At 49.4% G+C, this 12,695-nt stretch overlaps 1 protein-coding gene across 1 annotated transcript in view; it reads left to right on the forward strand.

The window, feature by feature from the left end:
- The window catches only part of LOC149350959 (uncharacterized), a 31,074-nt gene extending 18,379 nt beyond the window's left edge, over positions 1 to 12,695 (forward strand). Inside the window, exon 5 of the mRNA XM_089580125.1 lies at positions 12,399 to 12,695. Coding sequence (XP_089436251.1) covers positions 12,399 to 12,583 — 185 coding nt within the window. The 3' untranslated portion in view covers positions 12,584 to 12,695. The remainder of the gene's footprint in view (positions 1 to 12,398) is intronic.

Genomic DNA, 12,695 nt, shown 5'->3' on the forward strand with positions numbered 1-12,695 from the left:
GACGTCTTGACCAATCACGGGAGGCGGTGCGACCCACGATGTGCCCTGCTACGCCGGCTGCATATTTCTGCTACAGAAGGCAATCCGCGCTTGTTTTTGCCTAATTTGGGTTCGATATTCGAGTACGTGGCATGAAAAACTGTGGGACGCCGCTTCAAGCTCGATTTTCACAAATAGTGCTTCAGTGTCCCATTAAGCGATGCACCACTGCTTTGCGATGGCAGGTGCTCCTAGCGGTGGCCCTTGTGCGGCCCAGGTTGCTCTTCCCGAGCAACCAATCATTAATTTAACTGCCGCGGTCGAGCAATATCCGGTGGACAGGGTGTGATGACGCCACAAAGTCGCCTGACGTTGGTGGCCCACCTACCTCCTAGGTTGCTCTCTGGGGGCCACCTGCCAGAGCAATGCCCGTGATTTTTCGCTCACAACGCCGACGCGGACAACGGCGACACCGAATCTTCTGGTGAACGGGGCCTTTAACGCTCTCGAGTTAAAACCCAAGCATGGTGACAACTACCCCGTTTCAAATGGGGTAGATGCTCCTAACTTCCGTCCGTCCGTCCGGGGGTGTTCTAGAACGCGAAGCTACAAAAAAAAAATTAACCAAGATGACATGTGCAGGGTGTGGTAAATTTGTTGAAACAATTACACATACTAGAATATGGCAGCATCCATCCAGATGTCGATGCAGCCTCAGTCACTGTCCCTTGGACCCCACGATTTGGAGATAACAAAGGTAAAGTGAATGAATCTGCGGTAGAAGTTAGAAAATAGCGATTGGAAAATCGGTGGCTCAAAAGCAGGACGGTGATGTAAGGTTCCATGTTCAGGATAAGTTTGACGGATTGCTGAAAGAAATTAAGAGGAAAAAACGTCACGGTGGCAACTGCCACCACCCCGTTTTAAAGGGGACGCTCCTATCTTCCATCCTGCCATCGCGTGGCCAGAAGAGCGCTAGCAACGCCTACGAGCGCGCGCGTCGCTCAGCGATGCGAGTGTCACGTGCTCCTCGCGCAGCGCGCGCGGTGAGCGAATAGATAGTCTCTCAGGCGTGGATAACGCTCTTGCTGGTCACGCGGTTTTGGTTTAGGCCGTGGCGAGAATGGCATTTTCTAAATTCTACGAACTTACATGGGTATTACTTACGGTGAGCTACAAGCCTCCCAACAAATAAGGAGCCTACCAGTAATAGCTAAAAAGTTAATTATTCAATTTTAGTCAAACAGCCAGCTAATTAGCACGTCTAAGCCGTATTCAGATGCACCACACCGCTGGCATTGCTATGCCGAAGAAGCGCTCTTCTAACTCAAAAAGCATTGAAGGACTAAGGTCATGTCGAGGGAGGGTTGTGGCGGGATGACTGAGCTTACGGGGGAGAGTTATCCGAGAAAGTAGGGAAGTCGGCCGGTGCGAGCCCCGAGCTATGGAAAGGAAAATGATGAGTAAGAGACAGGAAGAGAGAAGAGTGGGTCAGGAAACAAACGCGAGTTAAAGACACATCCTAGTCGAAATTAAGAAGGAATAGGTATGGGGAGGGTTCTGTAATGCGAAGCAAGATAAGCGACGGTAGGTCAGCGTAACAGTGGATTCCAAGAGAAGGCAAGCGTAGTCATACCCAACAATTCTGGACAAAAGCATTTTTGAGCGGGAAAAGTTTGTGAACGCATTTTTTTTTTCATATAAGATTTCAGTATTACAATCAATATATCCGCAGACAACCTGACGGCACTGTTGAATTTTTTTTTTTGCTATTAATGTTTTTGCTATCGTCAAAAGCTTTCCCCAATGGTTTTCTATGGCAGTCTTAACTGCTCGGTGTGATCGATGGAAACACGTTAAAAGAAAGATATTGCTACACATCAGAAGAATGGACCATCACCTTCAATATTTCCATAACAGTATCTTAATTTTTTTTTCAATATTCAGAATTTTTGTACGAGAATTTTGGACGTGGCGGGCGGCAGAATGTCGGGTGGGCGTGTGAGATACGTTTGCGGGGATGAGGGTGCCGCAGGTGGCATAGGACAGGGTTGTGTGGAGTGATATGGGAGATGTCTCTGTCCTGTAGTGACGTAGTTAGGCTGTTGCTGATAATGATGAAGGCGTGTATTGTCTCGCTTGGCCCCCTCACTCCTGCATGGCGTTTGATGATGCGGCGGATCGTTTATGTGAACTGCTGGCATGAATGGGTTGTCGAGGCAACATTGCCGTGTGCAGAAGGTTCTGTAGTTACTAGCCAAGTACCTTACATGAAGGTACCCGAGGGATCGGGTGTCCTACCATGTGGAGGTGGATTAGATGGTTGTTCTTTCTGGTAGTTTCTGCGCTGGAGGAGGAGAAATGACGAATTTTCTGGTGCCAGTGCAAGGCCTACTCGTCCGACCATTCGGGGTATTCGTTTACTGTGTTTATGCCTGTTTGAAGTATTTCCCTGCGCCGCATAGTAAGTTTGGTTTAGTTTATGAGGTTTAACGTCCCAAAGCGACTAAGGCTATGAGAGACGCCGTAGTGGAGGGCTCCGGAAATTTCGACCACCTGGGGTTCTTTAACGTGCACTGACATCGCACAGTACACGGGCCTCTAGAATTTCACCTCCAAAGAAATTCTAGCCGCCGGGGCCGGGATCGAAACCGCGTCTTTCGGGTCAGCAGCCGAGCACCATAACCACTGGGCCACCGCGGCGGCGTCCGCATAGTAAGGTCATCTGCATAGGTGTGCTGGAGGTGGGGTATTTTTGAGAGTTGGTAGGAAAGTGGGGTCTTGCCCATGTTAAATGGAGTGGGGTACCCTTGTGGAGTGCCTCGCGTAAAAGATATGGGGGCCGATGTGGAGTCCGAGGGGCGGAAGCGCGCTTTTTTAAAGTGCCGAGATTGGTTAGAAAAGAGGATAAATCGACGCTGTCTCCGTACCATAAGCACCATATGCACGCATACTTATGCTAAAAGCAGGTGTTTTGCGGGACGTCATGCCATTTTTCACATTCCTACTTTCAGTTCAGCGCACGGATTAAGATAGACAGGAGCGCCGACTCCGCTGCTCAGTTTTGCTACATCGGAGAGAGCTTGGTGGGGCATCTGATAGATGGCGCTTGCATTTGGCACTAGCAGTTCCAGTGACTTTAGCACTAGCACTCCCGCTGCTCCGGCGGTGCCGGGGTAGCCGGGATCCGTGGGGCGGATACTTCTTCCTACCCCTTATTTTGCAAACGCGCGCATGCGTCGTGGCATGCATCGCGGTTGTCTGCTTCATGGCGCTGCACTGGCGCCATCACCTGTGTCGCAGCCTTTGTCGCCTCCTGCTGCCTGCTTCATACAGCTCACCTGCCGCGTTGCGCTGGCTCCTTCCTAAATGCGCACGCTCCCCATGCAGACGTGTTTCGCGTCCGTTCTTTCAGTCTTGCGCTCCATAGACGGCCTTGTAATGAGTATTAGTACTGCATCAGGAAAAGGGTAAGGTATGTCTGGTTTAACTTCCGGCTTTGCAGATGAGCTAACAGAGAGAGCGTAATGGAGGGCTCTGGACAAGGGCGTCCGCAGAATTTTTTGCAGGGGGGGGGGCCCCATTGGTTGTTGGCGCCGGAGGGGGGGGGGGGGTATGTTCGTAGCAAAAAGGCACTATTTGCGGAGTAAATTTATTTATTTATATATAAATAAAAAATAAGTGAAATACACACATGAAATAAAAATTACAAACAGCAAATTAAAGCGTGGCTAGGAGAGATACATTGGAGTTTATCAACGAAGAAACAATTAAAATTAATAAAAAATGGAAAAAGATACTGTCACTTCGTGGAGAAAAGTGCTCAGTCTTGCTGCATACGGGTTCTCGACTCACCCGGATTGATGACCAGCACACAGCACAATATCGTCACAAACACGCAACTACTGTCACTCAGTCAGTCTTCCTTGAACAGCAACTGTAGACGCCTCGGATTTTTCTGGGCGAATTGCGTGATTACACGGGTGATAAATTCATTTCTGTACTTCATTACACGCTCTCGGTGCACACTCATCACACACATTGATTGGAAAAACGGTTGAACGGGTACGTTGAAAACAAAAGATGACTATATATACAACGAAAACTTATTTACAAGATAAATGCACGCTCGCAGCTTCATACACCTCGCTCCATCTTGCTCGCGCATCCGCACAGCCGAGCAACGGCACACACACTGCTCGCCGCTCGTCGTTTTCTCGTCCGCTGTCTTGGTTGTTCTCAGCTTCGTTGACAACCGGCCACTAAAACACCGAAGCACAAACACAGCTCATGTATACGCTAGGGGGTCGAGCAAAGGGACCGTCGAGTCGAGCTGGGCCAGCCCGACTGCAGGGGGTGGGTTGGCTCTGCCCGACCCGGCTGGAAGGAGCATGTATACGCTGCCGCATCGGCTTAGCGCCTCCTCTCCGGTCTGGCTGGCGCTGTGCAGGAACTCGGAGCACTCGGCGCGCGCGCTCTTTCTTAAAGGCCCCCTGCCCACCCGCGGCCAGCAGACACTCTCTACCTCACTTTGAGCGAGCCTCCTCTCCTTCCATTCCCTCCTCGAAATTTTTCTCTCCCGCTCCTCGTCGAGTAGGCTCGGCAAGGCAAAATCACCCCTTCCTTCTCCGGTGTAAGCCGGAGGCGTGGTGTCTGTGGAGTGCGTCACAGGGCGACGTCATGGCCCCGCCTTCAATAGAATTCTTTTCTTGGTTTTTGCATTTTCTCCGCACACTGAACGATCGAGAGGCGCGATCGGCTCGACCACCTAGACTTGTTAGCGAGCGCATCCTTTCATACATCTGTTTGTCATTCCCAGTTAACGAGCCACCTTTTCATTTTCTTTTAGGCCTCCCCACCGTTTCACGAGCGGAGGGGCGGAAGTCGGTTGTGTTCGAAACACACGGCGAAGCGCGGACCCGGCAACCGCCCGTTTGCTTTTCTCCATGCGTGTTTGTGTTCTGTGTGTTTGTGTCTTTTCTCCGCTCCAAAGCATATGTCATTCATTGGAGTCAAGGCGTACGCAAGATGCACGAAAGATAAGCGGTATGTGTGCGGAGCGGTAAAGTGGGCGAGCGAGGGAAAGGCTCTGCTGCACTACTAATTAAAACCTTGTTTTGGGGGGCTCGCATAGAAGAAAAGAAACTGAGAAGGGAGCGCGCACGCAGAGCGTCTCGTGACGGGATCACGGCGGGGGGGGGAGTAAAACTCCCTCAGTTTTACTGTTTTTTTACTTTTTATGGCTAGGGTTCAAGGCTGTCGCCTCACGCTCCCTCCGCAGTTTTTTTTTTTTTTGTTCCTTCATGCGGGTTTGTAGGCATGAGCCAGAACAGAAGGCGCTGCGGAAAGCGTTGTGCAGACGACGCGACGCCAAGGCTATGCCCAACCTTCTCCCGTCAGTCAGAACGATGCACCAATGGAGTGCCTTTAGCGAAAGTAGCCCCCCTTGACGTCAGCGGGTGCAGAGTAGTGGGCCGGGCCCGTTTTTGAAGGAAGGAAAGAACGAACGGGCTTTGATTTGAATTTTCGCAGCTTTTCGGGGCGCGCATGGCTCTAGTATTTTGCAGAGGTTATCTTCGATGCCTCATCTATGCAGTGGGCTTGTTTTTCAAAAATGTCCGGACCCGGACACACATACACACGCATACACACAAAAAAGCTAATAGGGCCCGTGAATGAGGTATTGAAGAATTGGTTTGGTTTATTGGTTTATTGGGGTTTAAAGGGCCACTGACCAGGGTCCGGACATTTTTCGGTCTCTGCCCGACAGAAAACCGGTTCATGTATACGCGGTAGGGTCGGGCTGGTCAGCCCGACATCTGGCGCACCCCGACCCGACCCGCAACGTCGGGCTCCATGTATACGAGGCTACAGAGGCGCGCACACGTGCAAGGGTTTACTTCCGCGCGACTTCCAAGGGGAAGGGACACTCGCCACTCCGGTCGGAAAATTTGTTTTGTGTGTTTTTATGGTGTTCAGTGCCCCAAAACGACTCAGGCTATGAGGGACAAAGTAGTACAGAGTTCCGGATAATGTCGACCACTTGGGTCTCTTTACCATGCACTGACATCGTACAGTACACGGGCGCTGTTGTGATTTGAGGCCCAGCCAGAGGTGACAGGCGAGCCAGGCAGGCGCCATCGGGCTGCGTTGACCAAAGGCGCTGGTTTTCAGAGAAGACGCAAGGAACGCTGGTGTGGGGGCGCCTCTGGAGACTGCGTCGCCGTGAACAAAAGGAGCTAATCCCCTTTGCCGAAGATTCTGAATGCGGCGCTTCTACCGAACTGCGCTCTCCCGCGGATCGGAGGAGACAGCGAGCGGCGGCGGCGCCAACTCTTCGCCCGCTTGCCCCTGAGCAGCCCGACAAAGCGGGGGTGGACACGGCTGATTTGTCCTTCCCTCCTGAAGATGCCCTGTGCACTGTCTGCCTCCGTGTCGCTATCTCTCTAGAGATCAAAGAAACAGACACCCATCTCAAGACGGCTCGAAACACATGCTCGCCGGTGCCGCTGTATGTCTGCAACAGGTCGCCCTTCAACAGAGCTAACGACGGCGTGGTTTGAAAACGGCGTAAAGACGCGTGCCCGGACGCGGCATTTCGCAGATGTGACCCAAAGCGTGGAAGCGGGGCTGCTTTTACCCTTTTGGCTGAGCGCACCACCGCCCCTGGCGTGCGGCCATCACTCACGCTTCGAGTGAGTGATTTTCCAGGGGGGTGCAGCCGCCCCCCCTTGCCCCCCCCTCCGGACGCCCATGGCTCTGGATTAATTTCGGCCACCTGCGGTTCTAACGAACGTTGACGTCGCACAACATACAGATACTGTGAGTATTTAGAAAATTTCCGCAACTCAGCTTGGTAGATGCAGCATCGGTGGCAGAACGGCTCTTCACTTGCCGCGCGAACAACTTTTCTTCGTCGTAGCCAACGACAAAACAGTTCATCGCCTACCCTCACGTACACATCACCAGCATTCAATAACATTGCACAGTATGCGCTTCTCACGTCTGCCATGCTGTCTGCGTACCGGCCACCTCGCAGGTTCCTTTCTCGTCTGCGTGCCGCTGTCGAGTCATGTTCACGGGTACACGCAGACGACCCGGCATCAACCAAGATTAGCGTGCTGCTTCCTTCATTGAACATATATTTTGCGGAGCTGGCTACAAGGTACGTAAGTCAGTAACAAATGAAAGGTGAACAAGAGAACGGAAATGCGAACATAAAAACAAATTTATTAGGTCCTGGAGGAATAATAATAATAATACTTTATTGCGCCAAATAAAATCGATGTTTATTCACATTTCTAAAGGACGGTCATCGCACCTTCAAAGTGAAATTTATCTGCGCTTGTACTAAGCTTCTCACCGCTAAGATCATCTCATTTTCTTGTTTAGGACTCGGCTATCTTGTCCACGTTTCATTTGTTGCTGATGGTGCATCGGCCGATTCATCAAAGTAATTGTGTTATCTTAGAAAAGAAAGGGGCCATCATACGCTTAACGATAAACACGATTCCCTTTATTGCGTTTCCTGACTAGCAGACGACGCTCAAAGGCGGCATCCCGTTTGCTTTTCGCCCGCTGGTCGCCACATCATTTTGTTTCGTGGCAGTGTCGACAGGTGGCGCGTCGATGAGGCTATTTAGCTTATTTTTATATTTTATTATTATTATTTTTTAAATTGGATTAATTCAATGGAAAAGAAGCATAGTGTAGAACTGTATCGATACTGGAAAAGGCAGATCAGGAAAGAAATTTTCTATGATAACTCAAGAGGCAGTGCTCTACTTTTTGAAGCTAGGTCAGGGTGTCTTAGAACGCGCAGCTACAAAAAGAAATTAAACGAAGAAGACACATGTGCAGTGTGTGGTAGATCTGTGGAAACAATTGAACACCTCATACTCAAACGTGATGGTATCCATCCGGATGTCGATGCAGGCACAGTCACTCTTCCTGAGTCCCCAAGGTTTAAAGATAACAATGGTCACGTAAATAAATCTGCAGTGGAAGCTAGCAAAAAGCGATTGGAGGATTGGTGGCTGAAAAGCAGAGATGTGACATAAGGTTAGAAGTGTAGGAAACCGTAGGTAAAGAAGATGGCGAATCTTAATGAGAATTGACAACACAGTTTAACAAAAATAAAGAAAAACTGATCATGGTGGCAATTGCCACCACCCCGTTTCAAAGGGGGCGCTCCTATCCATCTATCCATTAGCTATTATTAGTGTTCCTAGCTATTTCAAACGCGTCTCTAGCTACACTGTTAACAAAAAAACACCCAAATGGGAGTAAATGGCTTGTCCTCTAAAGAACACCCGAAAACAGGTTTTATTTACTCCATACGAATGGAGTATTTTATTTACTCCTTCATATAAGATAGATATTTAGGATTACAAGGGAGTAAATTTGGTACTACCCATAGAAATGGAGCCCAAAAATGGCGTCATGTTTATCCTCATTCAGGCTCATTTTAACAGCAGGGACAGCGGCGGAAACGGGTAGTAGCTGCGTGGGACGCCGGCAACCCAACTAGGGAAACTGCGATGCCCTAATGTGACCCCGCGTCACGCATTCTTTTCGCCGTCTGCAAGCCCAGCGGCGGCGTAGGCGGCAGGAGTCGTCTGCTTGTCGTCTACTTTTGCTGTAGGAGTTCGTTTGGTTGGTCATGTTCTTAGATAAAGGGATGTAACATTTTAATCAGTAGTTAAAAACCAAAGGAGTCACTGGGTAGTTTTCACGGTCATGCACCACGCTATATTTGACTAAAAACCAGAGCAGAAAAGTTGAAAATGAAAGCACCCCCGATGGTAGCTTGTAATGGCAGTGTTTGCTTTCATATTCACTTCATTAAAGGGACACTGAGGAGAAATCGAAGTTGGCTTGTATCGGCAGAATACCAGCTCCTGATTACAAAAACGCCACTCATACTGACAACAAAGCTCTTGTAACGTAGAAAAGAGCAAGAACCAAAATACAGGTATCGCCGCCACAGGCCAAACTCGCAAAGTACAAGCGTGATGACGTCATAGGACAAAGCAGTGTTGCTAGAACCAATGGTTCTAGCAACTCTAGAACCCGAGAAGCAACAAATCACTGAGGCGCAGCCAATGCATGCGCAAATCTCCTTGACGTCGCCAGATGGTGCCACGTGCCCGGCAGCTACGCGCGCGCCTGCAGCATCGGGACCAATCAGCGCCTGCTCACCGGCGTTAGGGGGGGCTCCCGGTATTCCGCTAGCGGTAACAAGGTACACGGTATGCTAAAGGTGTCTATTTGCAAGAACTTCGTTGACGACTTCGAGAGCGGGATCCATCGTAACGCTGGCAAAACGCCAGTGCAAACGTAAGCGAAGCGACTGTAGTGACGGCCGCAATAGCCGATAGATGCCTTCAACGTTCGGCCTGCGGTAGCTTTCGTTTCGGCTGCTGCTAGGCCGCACTGCTGGCCGCCAGAAATCACGGAGTCTGCGTTACGTCATGTTCACGTCATGTTTGGAGAATCCCAAGTTTGAATCAGAGCGGCGGGAAAAACTTTTTCAACTTCGAATCCAAATTTCTTAGAAATAAATGCATCTTTCGCTGCCGGCCAAGTGGCAACAAAGCCATGACATGCCGAACTATCGGATTTTGCTATAAAAAAATTTTAATAGTGCTCTCCTCACCGTCCCTTTAAGGCTTGACTTTTCAATATGACTGAGGAAAAATATAGCTTCATTAGCTCAATCTAGAGCTCAGCGTTGAAACTATGTTCTATCGTAGTTCCGTGCTCATGGAACGCACTATAATCTGCTGCAACACACCGCGGCAACCACACTGAAAAAGCCTGGGAGAGTTAGGCCTAAGCGGGGACTGTAGCGGGATGGCGACACTAACAAAGGAAGGTCAGGTATGGTTAGAGCACTGGAGGCTTCACAGGAGCAGTTCAATTATGTAACTTACTGTAGCGGAAAATGGCGACAAGCCGATATCTTGTACCGCGGCAGGCGCCCGCGAAGGAGGTGAAGTGAGCAGAAATCCAGCGACGATGGTAACCAAGGGGTCGTCACTCACCGCCATTATCAGACGACTGACCAGAAGCAGACGAGACGCTAGATGGCGGAGCGGATTGCGCAAAATGACGTTTTTTTAACTTCATTGAGGACTTTGGGTGCATTGAGACCAAGAAACTCCATTTAAAAATTGGAGTTATAAGAAAGAGAATCCTCCTTTATGCCTCATTACTGAGTGCAGGGAGTAAAATAGGTCAGTTAGCACATTGTTACTCCATAATGATGGAGTAAATGTTTCCGCATATGAAGTTTAAAGGTGGACGACAACCATTTAAACTCCCATTTGGGTTGATTCTTGTTTAGAGTCTATTTCTGAAGCCCCTTAAACTTCGATGGGCTTTAGCTATTTCTGCTAGGAGGATAGGATGAGGAGTGTGCATAAAGCCGCATCGGCGAGCGAAGGGGAGCGGAGGGGTTGAGTACAGTGCAACGCTGTGCTCCGGACGCACGCTGGGCGTTCGTGTAGCAAAATCGCGCCTGCCGAATGCATTGCGGTGCGTCGGAGTCGGCGCTTGTACGCAGAGACGCGACGATAAGGTCAGCCTTGTGGGGCTATCTGGTTGTTACGGCGGGAACCATTTTTGTCAAACAAACCGACGCTCCTTGTAAGTCTAGAAGAGGCAGAATCGTCACTCTAAGTTAAAAATAAAGCAAATTTATCACGCATACATTTCTTATAGGCGAGATGAGACGAAGCGAAAGACCAGTTTCCCATTTATGGCCTGTGAAAGCACTGAAAAAGGCAGTAATAATGATGAATTCAGTCCCAAGTCCCAAGCTAGGGGGTCCTGCTTCGAAGGGCGCCGCCGTGTTTGTCGCCGCGGGTATGCAACTACTTTAATGCAACTTCCACGTCACCATCCTATTGGCCGAATGTAATTGGTCATATATAGGAAGGAAAACTCAGGACAGGCCCTCACCATCCGAGCTGCACGCCAAAAAGTGCGTCGGAAGTCACGCGCTTTCGCAAGGACTACTGGGAGTCTTTGACCGACGGCGTAGCCAATAGTAACGCAGAGTGCAGCGGCGTCGTCTGCTGCAATTCCTGCTGGTCATTCGCAATAGCGCTGATACGCGGACATGTAGGGGGTGAGCCGGCTTCAAAAATTGTGACGTAACCGCATCTCCTTGAGTTCTTTCCTTCCTCCATGGAATTGGTAGAAAATTCCCGGCGGCCATTAGGTGCCCGTTTCTGCGTTGAGGGTCGTGCCTCGGCCTCACCGTGCATGCATGGCACGGGACGGAGCGCTCGCGCCAGGCCTTCAGGCATTAAATCATGTCATCACCATCCGTCATGTCGTTCTGTTTTCATTGGCTTGCCTTCACGTTACAACATTTTTACGGCAGAACTGACCGCAAATGTGAATATGCCGGTGAACCATGCACACAACAACGGAGCAAACAGCGTGGTTCCATTGCGACGATCCTTCATGGACTTCCATGATCCTTCTTGTTAACGACATTCAGTAGGCATCATCTGAAGTCACTTTAACACCAGCGTATTATTTTCAGAGCGTCAATACTTGAAGATTGCCACTCGCGCTGATGTTCTCATCGCTGAGCCGTTTATCCGAAGCGATGGCAATTCGCAGGGAAAAAAACGTGTAAATGGGCCGTACGGACGTTGATATGGGGATCAGGACAAATATATTTTCCGCACTGCCAATTCGTTGCATGGTAGAAAATGGATATGCTGATGACTTTTCCCGCCTGGTTGTGGAAACACTCAAATTGTTGCCGACAAGCGTCGAACGCTCAATCTTTCGGGCGGTGCGCTAGTGACTGCTTTTAGAAAGTAACGGTCGCATGGCCCGGCAAAAGTTCGCCAACTTGCGTTTTACTGGTTAGGCCCACGTTTTTATTTTGTTCACTTTTGATTCTTTACTGGCAGTGCACCCATCTTCTGAATTCACTTGGTGGCCACAATTCTACGAAACAATTTCCTGGTGGTTTCTACTTTATCGGCTGCGTATGCTGAACAAACCTTTCTTTTTTCTGGTCGGTTGCGGACACAATAATCTAGGAGCTCGTTGTAGATATATTTTAAAATAATGTGTCTGTTCAGTGTATGTGGCCAAAAATTTATGCACCAATTCTAAAGGCATCAAATAGTCGCCGTGAGTATTTTGTGTACCTTTTTGCTGGCGATTTTCCTGCGACTCCCTCTGATGTGGGAAGAATGTGTATATTTTTAACTGAAATTATATGTATGCATGCAGTACGTAGCTTCTACAGTTTTTCTTAAATGTGAGCAGGACCGCTGAGCACTTTTTTTTGTCGCTAGCTTTCTTGTGACGAAATAAAACTGTGTAAAATAAAAAAGAGACTCTTCGTAGAGCATCAAGGTAAAACAAAACTTGTTTGCTACTTACAGAGGATCCGATCACTGAGGAAGAGCTGCACTCCATCAAGCATCTCCACCACAGCAGCAGAGACCGAGTGCGCAGCGTGCTGGAGCTCTGGAGACACAAGTGTCATGGAAGTGCCACTCTAGGGAGCCTTGTTGAGTCCCTGCATCTGCTGGGCTACAGTGAACTCGCCATGACACTCAAGCCGTGATCAGGCTTTGAATTTTGCAGCACAACTCACTGGTGAAGGTGGTCCTTTAGCACACCAGTTTCGTATTTGTGAAACGATGTCCTATTTGCCTAAATATATGGCGTGCACAAAA

Source organism: Amblyomma mixtum, chromosome 3 (assembly GCF_055824585.1).
Source record: "Amblyomma mixtum isolate Tamu chromosome 3, ASM5582458v1, whole genome shotgun sequence".
Lineage (NCBI taxonomy): Eukaryota > Metazoa > Arthropoda > Arachnida > Ixodida > Ixodidae > Amblyomma > Amblyomma mixtum.